This window comes from Calypte anna, chromosome 21 (genome assembly GCF_003957555.1).
Source record: "Calypte anna isolate BGI_N300 chromosome 21, bCalAnn1_v1.p, whole genome shotgun sequence".
Lineage (NCBI taxonomy): Eukaryota > Metazoa > Chordata > Aves > Apodiformes > Trochilidae > Calypte > Calypte anna.
In genome coordinates this window covers 6,128,736-6,143,803 of record NC_044266.1, presented here as the reverse complement: position 1 = coordinate 6,143,803, position 15,068 = coordinate 6,128,736, and the positions used below count along the sequence as shown (strand labels likewise).

The 15,068-nt window shown below is 57.7% G+C and overlaps 3 protein-coding genes across 7 annotated transcripts; all 3 read left to right on the top strand.

Moving 5' to 3' along the window:
* Positions 1-1,756: 1,756 nt before the first annotated feature.
* On the top strand, positions 1,757-4,291 carry C1QA (complement C1q A chain). Of its 2 annotated transcripts, none has more exons than XM_030463732.1 (3): positions 1,757-1,848; positions 2,954-3,181; positions 3,298-4,291. In XM_030463732.1, exons 2-3 carry the CDS (start codon positions 3,019-3,021, stop codon positions 3,864-3,866), a joined length of 732 nt encoding a protein of 243 aa, XP_030319592.1. In that variant the 5' UTR covers positions 1,757-1,848; positions 2,954-3,018; the 3' UTR covers positions 3,867-4,291. The 2 variants fall into 2 exon arrangements, with proteins under 2 accessions (XP_030319592.1, XP_008489426.2); XM_008491204.2 differs by having other exon boundaries at positions 1,769-1,848; positions 3,005-3,181.
* On the top strand, positions 1,771-7,959 carry C1QC (complement C1q C chain). 3 transcript variants are annotated; one of them, XM_030463728.1, is made up of 4 exons: positions 6,191-6,299; positions 6,624-6,813; positions 7,033-7,454; positions 7,585-7,959. In XM_030463728.1, exons 2-4 carry the CDS (start codon positions 6,633-6,635, stop codon positions 7,639-7,641), a joined length of 660 nt encoding a protein of 219 aa, XP_030319588.1. In that variant the 5' UTR covers positions 6,191-6,299; positions 6,624-6,632; the 3' UTR covers positions 7,642-7,959. The 3 variants fall into 3 exon arrangements, with proteins under 3 accessions (XP_030319587.1, XP_030319588.1, XP_008489391.1); XM_030463727.1 differs by lacking the exon at positions 6,191-6,299 and adding an exon at positions 1,771-1,848 and having other exon boundaries at positions 7,033-7,959; XM_008491169.2 differs by having other exon boundaries at positions 7,033-7,959.
* Positions 7,960-8,905: 946 nt separating this feature from the next.
* C1QB (complement C1q B chain) lies at positions 8,906-12,131 on the top strand. Of its 2 annotated transcripts, none has more exons than XM_030463730.1 (3): positions 8,906-9,002; positions 10,443-10,602; positions 11,425-12,131. In XM_030463730.1, exons 2-3 carry the CDS (start codon positions 10,443-10,445, stop codon positions 11,997-11,999), a joined length of 735 nt encoding a protein of 244 aa, XP_030319590.1. In that variant the 5' UTR covers positions 8,906-9,002; the 3' UTR covers positions 12,000-12,131. The 2 variants fall into 2 exon arrangements, with proteins under 2 accessions (XP_030319590.1, XP_030319589.1); XM_030463729.1 differs by having other exon boundaries at positions 8,948-9,002; positions 10,440-10,602.
* Positions 12,132-15,068: the final 2,937 nt, after the last annotated feature.

Genomic DNA, 15,068 nt, shown 5'->3' with positions numbered 1-15,068 from the left:
TGGGTGCGATGCCCAGGCGGAGGAGGAGGAGGAGGAGGAGGAGGAGGAGGAGGAGGAGGAGGAGGAGCAGGAGCAGGAGCAGGAGCAGGAGCAGGAGCAGGAGGAGCAGGAGGAAGAAGAAGAGGAAGAAGAAGAGGAAGAAGAAGAAGAAGAGAATGAGGAGAGGAGGAGGAGGAAGAGGAGGAGGAGGAGGAAAAGGAAGAGGAGGAGGAGGAGGAGGAGGAGGAGGAGGAGGAGGAGGAGGAGGAGGAGGAGGAGGAGGAGGAGGAGGAGGAGGAGGAGGAGGAGGAGGAGGAGGAGGAGGAGGAGGAGATGCTCAGAGGAGGGAAGAGGAAGGCTTGGCTTGAAGGCAGTAACACTGAAAGACAAGCACATGGGGCAAAGTTCTGCTCAGAGGTCTCAAGACCCTGGATGAGGTGCTGCCTGGACCAAACCCAACTTCCAGGGGATGCTGGGACCCTGTAGGCAGCTCCCCCATCATTCAGATTTTAAAGGGGGTTCAGGGGACCACCAAAGGAGACAGGAGCAGGAGGACACTGCCATCGATCACTCCTGAGTGCAGTGATGGAGTGGCCTCCTTTGGGCTGTGTATTAAAAAAGGGCAATAGGGCAGAAATACAATTTGTGTCCAGGAGCAGTGCTGTGTGGAAGGCAGAGCTTCTCCAACTCACCTGTCATCTGTTCCTGATGTGCTTACAGGTCTGCTTGATAGAGGAACTCTGCTGAGAAAATCAAATTGCTTTTTCTTCTGGGCATCTGATTTATTACAGGGAGACATTCTGATTAAAAATGGGTATTATATTGCATTAAGGGGGCATATATTCAAGGAATTAAAGAGCAGCTTGGTGACAGATCTCCAAAGGTAATTGTTAGTGGAGAGGCACTGATGAGCAAACTTCTGCCTTGGCAAGGGTCTCTCTGCTGACTTCTCCTTTCCCACCAGCCATTCCCTTTTCCAGCTGTTTCGGAAGCCACAGCATCCTTGGGACTCCTAGAAGCAGCAGACAAGATGAAGGGAAGGTTTGCCAGCTTTCCTTGGCTTTGGAATCAGTGACCCCAGGCCTGCACAGCATCCCCTTTCCATGAGCATCCTCCCCTCCAACTCCAGCTGCTGCTGCCCTTACCCTGGGGACCCCAATGCCTCTTTTCCTGTCACAGGAATTCTGAAAGGAGGGTCCAGGTGGATATGGGTCAGAAAGCCCCTCCAGGACACCCACGGGGTGGTGTGAGGGGTCCCCAGCATCCCAAGGGTGTTCACCTGCTGGGGTCATTGCAGCACATCTATGTGCTGCCTCTCCTTCCTGGCAGAGCTGTCTGCTCATCCATGGGCACCTTCCCTGGGCTCCTTGGTGTTGAGGGATTGGCTTTTTCATTTTGCAGGTCTGGGTGAGGCCATGGGGTTGCCCAGGTCTGGCTGGTGTGAGGCACAGCCACCCAAAGGGGAGCAGGAGCATCCTGGGTGCCAGAGAACCCCATTTTCTCTCTTTCTATTACACAGAGAAGGCCCCCAAGACCCTGAAGGGAGGACAGGAGGAAGCAGATGTCTCATCAAAGAAGCTCAAGGCCCTGCTGAGCCACTCGAGCACTTTGCTGGAGCTCAGCTGCATCAGGATGTGGCACCCAGATGGGGCTTCTGTTCCCTGACTGTCACCAGCAGAGAGTGGGAAGAGGAACAGAGAAAAACGTGCAGAGAAAGCAAAACTTTGTGCTTCCCTTCCCCACCCAGGAAAACCTCTGTGTGTGCAAACACATCCCCCACCCTGCTCCTCTTCCTCCCTCTTCCCAAGGAGGAGCTCCTAGCAAAGCAGAGCTCCCAGCAAAGCATCTCTCTTCACCCCCAGCAGAGAGGTAAGTCACCCCAAACAGCTGGGGATATGTCTCCAGGCCTTATTCCCTTCCCTTTCTTCCCTTTCCTCCTCCATAAGGGTTTAAAGTGAATAAAAAGGAGAGAGGATGCTGCAGGGAGTGGGTTTGTAAAGGGCTGCAGGAACCTGGCTTTGCTGAGGACATCTCTGGGCTGAGATACCTCAGGTTCTGGGGTAGGTCTGTGTGCTCAGGCCATCCCTCTTCTCTCCCAGCTCTGTCTGTTGGAGATCTGGATCCCCTTTATCCTTTTCCTGTCCAGCCCTCCTCTTGTTGTGCCTTTTTGCATCCTTTCCCCACTCGTGCTCTCCATGAGGCCCCAGCCCTGTACCCCACTGCCTGATCCCCTGGCACTGGAAGGAGCATCCTCTGTGCCACCATCCCTCCCCAGGACACAGAGGTCATGTCCTGCTCCATGTCCTGGGTTTTCCAGTCCCATAGGAGGGCCATGGGCAGCTGTCAGAGACCTTCTGTATTGTCAACGATTTCAGATGACACAAAAATCTTCTTTTTGATGTTATTTTCCCCACTGCTTGTGAGGTCGGGACCTGCAGTGGACAGACCTTTGATGGGAAGGTTTTTGAGCTGTTGGAGCCAGTGCAGAGGAGGCCCTGGAGCTGCTGGGAGGGCTGGAGCAGCTCTGCTCTGGAGCCAGGCTGAGAGAGTTGGGGGTGTTGAGGCTGGAGAAGAGAAGGCTGCAATGGGGAGACCTTAGAGCACCTTCCAGTGCCTGAAGGGGCTCCAGGAAAGCTGGGGAGGGACTTGGGACAAGGGCCTGGAGGGATGGGATGAGGGGGAATGGCTTGGAAGTGGGAGAGAGAGGGGAGATTGAGGTTGGAGATGGGGCAGAAATTGTTTGGGGTGAGGGTGCTGAGCCCCTGGCCCAGGTTTCCCAGAGAAGCTGTGGCTGCCCCATCCCTGGCAGTGCTGAAGGTTGGATGGGGCTTGGAGCACCCTGGGCTGGTGGGAGGTGTCCCTGAGCATGGCAGGGGGTTGGGATGAGATGATCCTGAAGGTCCCTTCCAACCCAAACCCTTCAGTGATTCTCTGGGTAGCTCTGATGAGAGCATTTGCATGTCTCATGTCCAAGGTGCATCCCTGGGCTTGCTGTCTGCTTCTCTCCATCCCCAAACCCCCTCAGCCCAGGGAAGCAGGATGAAACCTGGGTTTTGGCTGTTTCCCACCACCCTGGCAGCAGTGCTGGGCAGGGCTCTGCTGGAGGAGGGGATGTGCAGGGCTCCCGATGGTCAGGACGGCTTCCCGGGAGTCCCTGGCCTGGATGGGAGGCCAGGACAGAAAGGTGACACAGGAGAGCCAGGTGAGTGGGAGTCGGGTGGGTTGAGGGAGGATGTGGGAGCCCCTTGGAAGGAGCTTGAGGGGCTGTGGGAGCAGCTGGGCTGGCAGATGAGCATCAGCTGCTTCTCCTCTCCCCAGGGAAATCAGCGCGGGGTGCGGGCATCCAGGGACCCAAAGGGGACTCCGGGGAGCCAGGGCTCCCCGGAATCCCTGGGAACCGGGGTCACCAGGGCCTGAGCGGCTCCCCCGGGCTCCCAGGACCACCGGGGCCAAAAGGGACCAAGGGTGAAGCCGGTGGCAGCCAGGAGCAGCCTCGTCCCGCTTTCTCTGCCGCCCGGAGATCCCCACCCCCCGGGGGCAGGACCGTGGTGTTCGACCACATCATCACCAACCAGGAGGACTCCTACAACCCCCAGACGGGGGTGTTCACCTGCACCACCCCCGGCATCTACTACTTCGCCTACCAGGTGGTGTCCAGCGGGGACCTCTGTCTCAGCATCACCAAGAACCAGGAGGACGTGGTCGGATTCTGCGACTACAACAGCCACAAGGTGCTGCAGGTCAACTCGGGCAGCACCGTCCTCAGCCTGGCCCCGGGGGACAGAGTGGCCCTGACCACCGACCCTGCCGGTGGCAGCAGCATCTCCAGGGGCTCCGAGGCAGACAGTGTCTTCAGTGGCTTCATGCTCTTCCCTCAGAGGGGCTGAGGGGACCCTGGGGGACTCAGCACCAGAGCATCCTGGCATAGCTGTCAGCAGGGTGTTTGCTCCTCTCTGTCAGTGCGTGGGATGGTTTGCTACCAAAACAAATGGAAATGGCCCCAAAGTGGTCCCTGTGCTTCCCCTGATGTCTCAGGGGGGACACCCCACTGATGCTGAGCCTGCCCACCCCATCCTGGAGATGGAGGACCCCAGGTCCCAGCAACCTTTTGTGTCCCTGGGCACTCAAACCCCACAGCAGAGGGGAAGAGTTGGGCCTGGGGCCATTCACCACTTTGGGGTCTTTATTCCTGAAGAAGAAACCCCCCTGTGTGTCCCCACTCCTGCCACCACTGCACCCACCTTTTGGATACCTCTCACGTCCTCCTCACACCATCCCATCCCACAGCACTGTAAATAAAAACCTCTTCCATAACAGCAGCCTGGTTTTTCAGTCTTATTCCTGTCTCTTTCCCAAACCATCAATGGTTCCTGGGTCCCTTTCAGAGCAGTAATTCCCTCTTTATCCCTGGCCAAGCCCATCTGCAAAGGCAGAAGGAGAGGAGGGAGCTGAGCGTGCAAGCAGAGCTGGAACTTCCAGAAATGGGAAATCTCTGGGACTTTGTGTCACCTCTGTGTCCCCTTCCCCTGCTGAGGCCAGGCCAGGTGACCTGTGGGTGGATAAATACAGGGAGGAGATGGTGGTTTCACCAGCATGCTCCTTTCTTGGTTCCCCAACTCTTCCTCAAAAGATGAAGAGCTGGTGTGGTCCTCCAGCCTTTCAGGAAAGAAGGAAGGGGACATCAGGGTGGTGGGGTGATGGTTGTGGGGTGATGGATTTTCTCTTTTCAGCTTGAGGTGAGATTAGTGGGGAGCAGAGCAGGTCAGGTATCAGGCAGACAAAGAGCAGCAGGGAAGCCAGGAAGGTGCCATAGCCTGGGACTGCTGCTCCTGGAGGGCTGGATAGCCAAATATCTTCATTTCTGGAGCAGTAAGGGGGAGGCCAGGTCATCTGTGAGGGGCAAAACACCAAGCAGAGCTGGTGGGGCCCCAGTGCACACACAGCACCCTGCAGAGCTGATGGAGCAGGGGGGGATCCATCCTGTAGGGCAGAAACCCTTGAGAAGGAATGTCCTGTCCCATTGCCTGGGGCTGCAGCATCTCCTTCCAGAGCCAGGAAATTACCTCGGAATCATAGAACTGTTGAATCATTCTGGCTGGAAAAGAGCTTTAAGATCACCCAGTCCAACCAGTAACCCAGCACTGTCCCATGTCCCTCATCCCCACATCTCTGGGGCTCTGAAACCCCTCCAGGGATGATGGGGACTCCAGCCCTGCCCTGGGCAGCCTGGGCCAGGCCCTGACAACCCTTTCCAGGGAGAAATTCTTCCCCAGCTCCAACCTAAACCTCCCCTGGCACAACTTGAGTTGTGCCAAAAGTTCCTCTTGTCCCATCCCTTGTTCCTTGGGAGCAGAGCCCGACCCCCCCTGGCTCCAACCTCCTCTCAGGGGGTTGCAGAGAGCCACAAGGTCTCCCCTCAGCCTCCTCTGCTCCAGGATCCCCAGGGCCCTCAGATGCTCCTCACAACTTCTCCAGACCCTTCCCCAGCTCCATTCCCTTCTCTGGACACTCTCCATCCCCTCAATCTCCTTCTGCTCCTGAGGGTCCCAGAACTGACCCCAGGATTTGGGGTGCAGCCTCCACAGTGCCCAGCCCAGGGCGCATCATCCTTGGGAGGGGGGATTGGATGAAGACGTTTCTGTGTCCCTCACCCCAGTGCTGACAGAGAAGCCCCTGATGAAAAGAAAGAGGTGAGGAAAGCCTGAGCAGACCCTTCTCCAGACCCTTCTCCTTGCTTTCCAGACCCCTCTCCATGTTCTCCAGACCCTCATCCATGCTCTCCAGACCTTTCTCCATGCTCTCCAGACCCTTCCCCAGCTCCATTCCTTTCTCTGCACACTCTCCATCCCCTCAATCTCCTTCTGCTCCCGAGGAGCCCAGAACTGAGCCCTACAGGATTCCCTCCTTGCACAGCTTGCAGGAAGCTCTGCTCCCCATCCCCTTGGTGCCCTCCTGCCCAGCAGTGAGTTGGGGATGAGGAACTGGCAGTGACACTTCCATGGCTGATGAAGGAGGGGTTGTGGCACATCTCTTGCCAGGGGCTGTCCCCACCTCTGTCCCTGCAGCCCCTGCTCCTGCAGTGGCACCAGCACAGCCCTCCCTGCACAGCCAGGGAAGGATTTTCTCAGAGGGAACCATCAGGCAGGAGGATGTGAAACTGGGTTGGGGCCAGATGGGGGTTCCGGGTCCCCAAAAGTCCTGTCTCAACTCGTTGACTTCCTCCAGGAGGTGTCCCAGGGAGTCACCCAGGCTGTGCTGAGCAGGGAGGCAGTGACACCACAGCCAGGGGACTCGGGGACCCCCTGCTCTTCCTCTCAGAGGTAATGCGGGTGCTGCAGGGCACATCTCTTGGGGTGGGCTGCTTGGGGGTCCCACAGCAGTGGCAGAGGGCTGGGCTGTGGGAGAGAAGGAGGAGGAGGAGTAGAGAACAAGTCGGGAAGCATCTGAGGGAGCTGTGTGTGCTGATCCTGGAGCAGAGGAGGCTGAGGGGAGACCTTCTGGCTCTCTGCAACCCCCTGAGAGGAGGTTGGAGCCAGGGAGCAATCAGCCATCAGCCCCCAGCACAGCATCTCCTCTGCCCCCCAGCCTGGAAGTTGTGGCCCCTCACCCCGTCGTTTGTTTCTCTTTCCCTTTCCATCCTCCAGGGCACCAAAATGAGGCAGAGCTTCTGGGAGCAGCTCGGGCTGGTTCTTGCCCTCCTACTCCAGAATTTGGGCTCAGCTGTGACCAGAGATGCCCCTCACAGCTGCTATGGGGTTCCAGGCCTGCCAGGACTGCCAGGTGTGCCAGGCAAGGATGGTCGGGATGGGATGAAGGGAGCCAAGGGTGACCCAGGTGAGTCAGCAAGTGGGGTAACCAGGAGGGATGCTGTGGGGGGATTTGGGTCCTCCATGGCTTCTCTGCCTTGGTTTGCAGGCCCTGGAGAGCATCCAGGTGGAGAGGAAGCTGGAGAGTGGCAAACATCTTCTCCTGCTCCAAGGAAAGGGCTGGAGGGGCCTCTCCCCACGTTTTGCCATTGATGCTGATTCTCTCTCACTCCCCACTGCCCCACAGGCATCCCGGCCACTCCGGCAACACAAGGACCCAAAGGCATCAAAGGGGAACCAGGTATCCCTGGCTTGCCTGGGAAGACTGGTCCCATGGGTCCCCCTGGTGCCCCTGGAGAGCCTGGGATGGTGGGAATGCTTGGAGAGCCAGGTCTGCCAGGCAGCTACAAGCAGAACCACCAATCAGCCTTCTCGGTGACCAGGCAGACAGCAGAGCATCCCCCCAAGTTCATCCCCGTGGTGTTCAACCACATCATCACCAACACCAACCAGGACTACAACACCACCACGGGCATTTTCACCTGCAGCCTCCCTGGCCTCTACTACTTTGTCTTCCACACCTCACAGACAGCCAACCTCTGTGTCATCCTCTCCAAGAACAGGGAGAGGATGGCCAGCTTCTGTGACCACAAAACCAGCAGCCTCCAGGTCAGCTCTGGGGGGAGCCTCCTCCAGCTGGCTGCTGGGGACCAGGTCTGGCTGGAGGTCAATGATTACAATGGCATGGTGGGCATGGCCAACTCTGACAGCATCTTCTCAGGCTTTCTGCTCTTCCCAGACTAGAGGACCACCAGAGCATCCCATCCCCCAGCACACCAACCCCTCCTGCTGCTGATTCTCCGGATTTCTCTGCTATGTGGGAAGCTCCAGTGAGGGGACCCAAGCCCTGAGTGCAGCAACCACTGCCCAAGGAGCACAGGACCCTCTGGATCCCCACAGGTGATGCTGCCAAGCCCCCAGGTCCTGCTGGTACTGCCACCTGCGCCCATCTGGATAAGCTCACATCACCTTCTGCTGGCAGAGCCTGATGTCTCTCTGCTTCTCTCCCTTCCCACCTGGGTGCTGCCAGGGACACAGAGGTGACCTGGAGCACAGGATTGCAGCAGCACCTTCACCATCACCCAACTGTAAAAAAAAAAAAGTCAATAAAACCTTTCCCATTGCACCTGGCTCAGTGTGTTGTGCCCTCCATCATTTGCCTTTCTGCAGGTGGAGCCCACAGGTGGCTGAACTGCCCTGGTGTGCTGGCACGAGTGTGTGCACAACATCTGGACATCTGGGTGACACCAGGAGGTCCCCACATCCTTGTTGGCTCAACCATGCTCAGTAGCCCCACACACCCTGGGACAGGCAGAGCCTGCAGGGAGGGGATGGTTCCCAAGCACAAAACTCCCACCAAGGGGGAGATGCTCCAGGCAGGAGCTCTGGTGCTCCCCTTCTCCAAGTGGACACAACTCAGCTGCAGAGGATGCAGACCTCATGGCCACAGCCATGGCAGCTGGGACACCCCCAGGGTCCCAACCTCACCTGGGACAGCAAAACCAAAGGAGTTGGTGGCTCTGGTGGCTACAGAACCCACCAAAACCCAATGGAGATTCCCCTTGGTGCCACACACTAAAAGATCATCTCCCCAGAACATCCTCGTGAGCAGAAACCAGGACTGGAAATATTTTATTGAGTGGTGAAATCACCTCCTTCCCAGCAGAGGTTTAGGAGATCCTGGGGGAGAGCTGCAAAGTGATGCCTGCTGAGAGCCTGCAGCCCCTTCTGGGCTTGATGCTTCCCAAGGGAGCTGGGGATGGACAGAGGAGCCTGGGAGGTGCCAGCTGAGTGCATTCCCATTTCTGAAGTGCTGAGGGGGTGTCTGGAGAATTCCCCATGGCAAGAACACACAGGGAGCCTGCAGGACAGAGCAGACAACCCTCTGATCCCCAAGGAGCACACCCCAGGGTGCTGTTGGGGTGCTGGGGGACAACATCTGCTGAGCTGATGGTCACCAGAGCCTTGGTGGAGGATATGAAAGTGACACTGAAGGAAGGGCAGGAGCTAAAGAAAAAAAAAAAAAAAAAGGGATGTGGCCCACAGCCTTTCACAACAAGCCTTGGAGCAAACTTCTGCTTCTCTCCAGGGCCATTTCTAGGCAGGGCACTGGTGTCTCCTGCTCCAGCTCCCCATCTGTGCAAGGAGAAGCTCAAGGTAAGAGCAAGCAGAGCCCCAGCTCCTCCCTGGAGTTAGGAGCAGGCAGGGAAGACAGCAGGGTGACAGTCACCTTCTGCAGCACTGGCACTTGCCTGGGCCTTGGGGAAGCAAAGCAAGGAGGCTGCTGGGCTGGGGGTGATCCCCAGGGGGACCCTGACCCCTCCTGCTCCACCTGGGGGAAGTGGGAGGTGGAATGAGGAGATGGGAAAAGGGCAGAGCAGGCAGAGCAGTGATCAGGGAGTGAGCACCACTGAAAAGGGTGCCCTGGGGTGTTCTCCTGCCCTGAGATGCTCTTGTCACCTGCCTGGAGTTGGAGCTGGAGCTGGAGTTGGGTTGGAAGCCTCCGGAGTGGTCCTTGTACCTGTGACATCCCAATCAGAGCTGGAGGATCCAACTCACAGACCTCTTTTCTTGCTGCTCCCCGTGTGTCTGTGCTGGGAAATAACACCCCAGGCCAGGGAGTGGGGTTGGGGTGATGTGGTGGGACCCTGACCCCTCCTGCTCCACCTGGGGGAAGTGGGAGGTGGAATGAGGAGATGGGAAAAGGGCAGAGAGGTGATCAGGGAGTGACCATCAATGCAAAGGGTGTCCTGGGGTGTTCTCCAGCCCTGGGATGCTCTTGTCACCTGCCTGGAGCTGGGTTGGAAGCCTCCAGAGTGGTCCTTGTACCTGTGACATCCCAATCAGAGCTGGAGGATCCAACTCACAGACCTCTTTTTTTGCTGCCCCCCATGTGTCTGTGCTGGGAAATCCCACCCCAGGCCAGGGAGTGGGGTTGGGGTGATGTGGTTATGCAGCTACAGTCCCCCAAATGCCCAGGGCTCACCCCACATCCCCCTGCACCAAGAAATGGGGGGAAGGAACTGAGCTGTGGGATGCAGGGAGGGCAGGAAGATCGTGGGAGCTCAGGTGAGTGTCCCACCTGAGTTGGGTGGTTGGATCCAGGAATGCTCCTGGGATGAAGGCAGGAATGGGGCAGGGCACAAGGGGACCCCATAGGGGTAGTTTTGGAGATTCCATCAGCATCTGCAAGGACTAAAACTGCCCCTCAGGTGTGCTGGTAGGAAGCAAGAGCAGATGGCACCACTGAGCTGACCTGGGGAAAGATTTTACCTTACAGCTGTGGGATTAGGTTGTGATGGAGAATTTCTCCTCTTTCGAGGACAGCAGGGAGATGTCCAGGGCAGTAGCACAGCCAGGGTGGACACCAAACCTCTGGGACAGCACAGCCTGTCCCCAAATCCTCAGGTGCTGAAGCTCTGAGCACTTATAAACTGATAACTTGGGAGTGGGAAGAGACTGACATGATGCCCCAAGGGGCTCCAAGGTGGGAGATGCCCCAGGGGTGCCCCAGGGTGGGTAATTTGGCTCTGGAGCAGGATATTTTCCCTCTTGATGCCCAAGGCCAACCCCTCAACATCTTCTGTGCTCCAGCAGATGCAGCCCCTGTGGGCAATGCTGATCTGCCTGGCTGGGGGACAGCTGGCAAGTGCCACCCTCTGCAAGACCTATGGCAGCATCCCAGGGATCCCAGGGAAACCAGGACAGCCTGGCAGCAATGGCAGAGATGGGGAGGATGGCCCAAAGGGTGAGAGAGGTAAGGAGGAGACTGCATCATCTTGGGAACACAGAGAGAGGGAAAAACAGTTCAGAGGATGGTCACTGGAAGGGACCTTTAAAGCCATCAAGTCCCAGCCCCCTTCCAAAGGTAGAGATATCTTCAGCTATCCCAGGTAGCTCAGATCCCCATCACCCTGATCTGGAATGTTTCCAGGGATGGGGAACTCACCTCTCTGGGCAACCTTGACCAGTGTTTGACCACCATCATTGTAAATAATTCTTTCCTAATATCTAAATCTCCTCTCTTTCAATTTTAAACCATCACCCCTTGTCCTGTCACACCAGCCCCGGTGAAAAGCTGTCCTGATTTTTTTTAGAAGCCTCCTTTAAACACTGAAAGGTGACAATAAAGTGTCCCCATTGCAGCCTTCTCCTCTCCAGCCTCAACACCCCCAACTCTCTCAGCCTGGCTCCAGAGCAGAGCTGCTCCAGCCCTCCCAGCAGCTCCAGGGCCTCCTCTGGACTGGCTCCAACAGCTCCGTGTCCTTCTGCTGATGGAGACCCCAGAACTGGACCCAGCACGCCAGGGGAACAGAGGGGGACAATCCCCTGCCTCTCCCTGTTGGTGATGCAGCCTGGTAGATGCTTGGCTTCTGCCATGCACACAGGCACAGGGCTTCCTCCTGTCCCCCTTTGCAGGACTCAGGGCCACCTCTTCATCCCTTCACCCCCCATCCTGTCTTGGCACCTGGAGCTGTCCCAGCGGTCCCAGTGGTCCCAGTAGTCCCAGACCAGTGCCCCCTCTGCAGACCCATGGGGCTCAGCTGTGATCACAGTGACTCTTCCTCCCTCTCCCCAGGTCCCCCTGGCCAGGTGGAGCAGGAAGGAGAAGTGGGGGAGAAAGGAGCCCCGGGAGATCCAGGCTATCCTGGCAAGAGCGGCCCCAGAGGTCCCCCTGGTCCCCCTGGCTTACCGGGTCTCATGGGACCTCCCGGCCCTCGGGGGGACTTTGGGGACTACAAGGCCACCATCAGGTCTGCCTTTTCAGCTGCCAGGACCATCAGCTCCTACCCACGCCGGGACCAACCCATCCATTTCGACCGCATCCTCACCCCCAGGGACGGGCACTACGAGAGCCGCTACGGCCGCTTCCTCTGCAGGGTCCCGGGCATCTACTACTTCACCTACCACATCACCTCCAGGGCCAACCTCTGCCTCAGTGTGAAAAAGGGACAAGGTGGCAGCAGAGGGGAGAAGGTGGTGACCTTCTGTGACTATGTCCACGGCAGCTACCAGGTCACCACGGGTGGCGTGGTCCTCGCCGTGGCAGCCAACGAGTCCGTCTGGCTGGAGCCCACTGAGAAGAACTCGGTGGTGGGGATTGAAGGCTCTGACAGCATCTTCTCTGGTTTCCTCATCTTCCCCGAGGCTTAAGCTCTCTGCAGCCCTTCCTTGCTGCTGCCTGGCCCACACGGGGCTGAGGTGGCCCCAGGAGATGACCTCTCACTCCAAACGTGGTGCCCCAAGCCCAGCGCTACTCATCTTGCACATTAAATGAAATCTCCTCCTGTTGCTGGTTCCTTCCTGCCTAGGTCTTGCCTCTTCCCCCCCCAGATAATGCTCAGACACCTCAGGCATTGGCTCCCACACCCCTGGGCTCATTAGCATCTCATTAGGGAAGAGCAAAGCCAGATAATTCATTCAGCTCCTGCTGCAGCCCAGGCTGAGCATCTCCTTCCAGAGCCACCCAGTAAAAGTCCCAGCACAGGGTTAGGAAAACGTGGAGAGGCCACCCAGCCTCTGGTTGGGAGCAGGACACACAACACAGTGGGAAAACCATCCACGTGGGACTGGGGGTAAACAGGGAGATCCTGGAGATGGTGCTGCACTGGAGAGACCCCAGTTTGGTGGGATCTGGGAACACCAATTCCTCTTAGACATTTTTGAATTTTTTTTTATTATTATTATTTTATTTTTTTTAGCTGCTGATGACAACAGTATCCAGAGAATCTTGTCAAAGTTTTGCCAGGATGAGCCACGTGTGCCTTCGGAAGAGCTTGGTGCTGTGGTGGAAGAGGTGTGGGGGACATGGTTGTCCCCTGGTGTGGCACACACAGATGTCCTCTGGTGCCACTTGGCAGAGTCCAGAGCAGCCCCAAAACCCAGCAGAGGATTTGTGCAAATCCCATAGCCCAGGCAAGCCCTACTGAAGACCCCAGGGCCCAAAGATGGACCCCAAGGATGTCCATGTCCCCAGAGCAGGTGACAATACTGCATTGCACCTCGGGGGGGGTTTGCCTACAGCCCCCATCCCAAGCAAGGGCTGCAGGATGAGAAACCTTGAGGGTGGACATGGGATGCTCAGGAGAGGTTTTGGGGGGATTTGGGATTTGACAAGGACTGGTTGCAGGGACAGGGTCCTGGTCCCCCGAGGTGTGGGGAGGTGGCTTTTATGGAGCATCATCACTGAGCTGGTCCTGGGGGCAGGTCCCCCTGGCCCAGTGCAGGACAGAGGACCGTACTGGTGGCTCTGGTTTGTGTCCGGGCTGATCTGCCAGCAGGTGGCACCGGAGACTGGCTCAGTCCCCACGTCCCCAGCAGGACCACCCCTGAACGCCCGACGGGGAGGGCAGAGCTGGCAGGACCTGGGCTGGGGGGGGGAGGGCTCAGGTTTGGGAGGAGGCAGGGGCAGGGTTGGTGCCTCCTTCTCCTCCTCCTCCCCACTTTGGGCTTTTACCCATCAGACCCTGTGTCCCCTGTCCCCATCAGAACCCCTGTCCCCTGTCCCCAGCAGACCCTGTGTCCCCTGTCCCCAGCAGAACCCGTGTCCTCTGTTCCCATCAGAACCCGTGTCCCCTGTCCCCAACAGACCCTGTGTCCTCTGTCCCCATCAGACCCTGTGTCCCCTGTCCCCATCAGAACCCCTGTCCCCTGTCCCCATCAGAACCCCTGTCCCCTGTCCCCATCAGAACCCGTGTCCCCTGTCCCATCAGACCCTGTGTCCCCTGTCCCCATCAGAACCCGTGTCCCCTGTCCCCAACAGACCCTGTGTCCCCTGTCCCCATCAGACCCTGTGTCCCCTGTCCCCATCAGAACCCGTGTCCTCTGTCCCCATCAGAACCCGTGTCCCCTGTCCCCATCAGAACCCCTGTCCCCTGTCCCCATCAGAACCCCTGTCCCCATCAGAACCTGTGTCCCCTGTCCCCATCAGAACCTGTGTCCCCTGTCCCCATCAGAACCCCTGTCCCCTGTCCCCATCAGAACCCGTGTCCCGTGTCCCCAGCAGACCCTGTGTCCCCTGTCCCCAGACCCAGTGCAGACACCCCCTGTCCCCAGACCCTTCAGGAAATAGGAGCAGATATTTTGGGAGGTGCCTCCCAAAGCTGCTCTGAAAACGCAGCCACAATTCCCAGGCCAGTTTGCAGGTGGCATCCCCAATAAAACGGGGTCTGCAGGGCAGGAAGAAGGAAAGATTCGACCCCCCCCAAAAAAAAAAAAAACCCCAGAGGCTGAGCAGCACAAAGCAGGGAATTTTCCTGAACCCTCCAAACCAAGGGGCAGTGGCTGTGCTGGGGTCAGGGCTTGGCAGGCTGGAGAAAGGAGCTGGCAGGAACCTGCTGCCATTTCATGGAGCCAAATGCATCCCTTCCTCTGGCATGGGGTGACCCCACAGGACAGGACCAGGGGGAAGCTTTTCAGGAGATCTGGGATGCTCCTGGACAGCAGGTTGAAGCTTTCTGCCTTGCTGAATAATCAGAATAATCACTTTGGACTTTTCAAAAGGTCTTTGTTAGGACCCCTCTGGTGTGTCTTTATTTTTAGGACTAACATCTGACCTAACGCCAGCAAAAGCCAAAGGGTTTCCAGGTCTTGACTGTACCTGGAGGGAGTCAGAGGGCAATGCAGGTACCAACTCCCTCTGAGATGCTTCTTGAGCCAAAAAACAAAAGCACAGGGCATGGTGTCCTCCTCTGATCCCCCTCCACCACCTGGCAAGGCCACCTGAGGCTCCAGCTCATGGGACAGCAGCTCTGCTCCCCTGGAGCTGCCATGGAGCAGCAATGAGCTCAGGGGTCCAAAATCAATGAGAAAAGAGGCCCACAAGCAGCTGGAGGGGGTGGTGACACCCTTCATCACCCTTCATCATCCTCCTGGTCTGCTCAATGTGCTCAGTGTGCTCCTGAGCTTGCAGGACACCCCAGAGCCCCCCCTCTCTTTGCAGCCCCCCCTGGGGCTGAGCCAGGAAGCAGATGTCCCCTCCTAGGGACAGGCCCTGTGCCAGAAGGGCTACCAAAAGAGGAATCAACACTGAGTTTGGTAGCCAAGAGCTGCTCTGGAGCCCAGGAAAGGCAGGACTGCCCCAGCCCTGCTCCCAACCCTCCACCCACCCTGCACTCTGGGAAGGAATGAATGATTCCATGGCAAACAAAGTGTTGGAGTAACAGGAGCATGAGAAGGAGGGGTGGGGAGAAACCTGTGCCAGAGGTTGGTGAGGACAGGGGA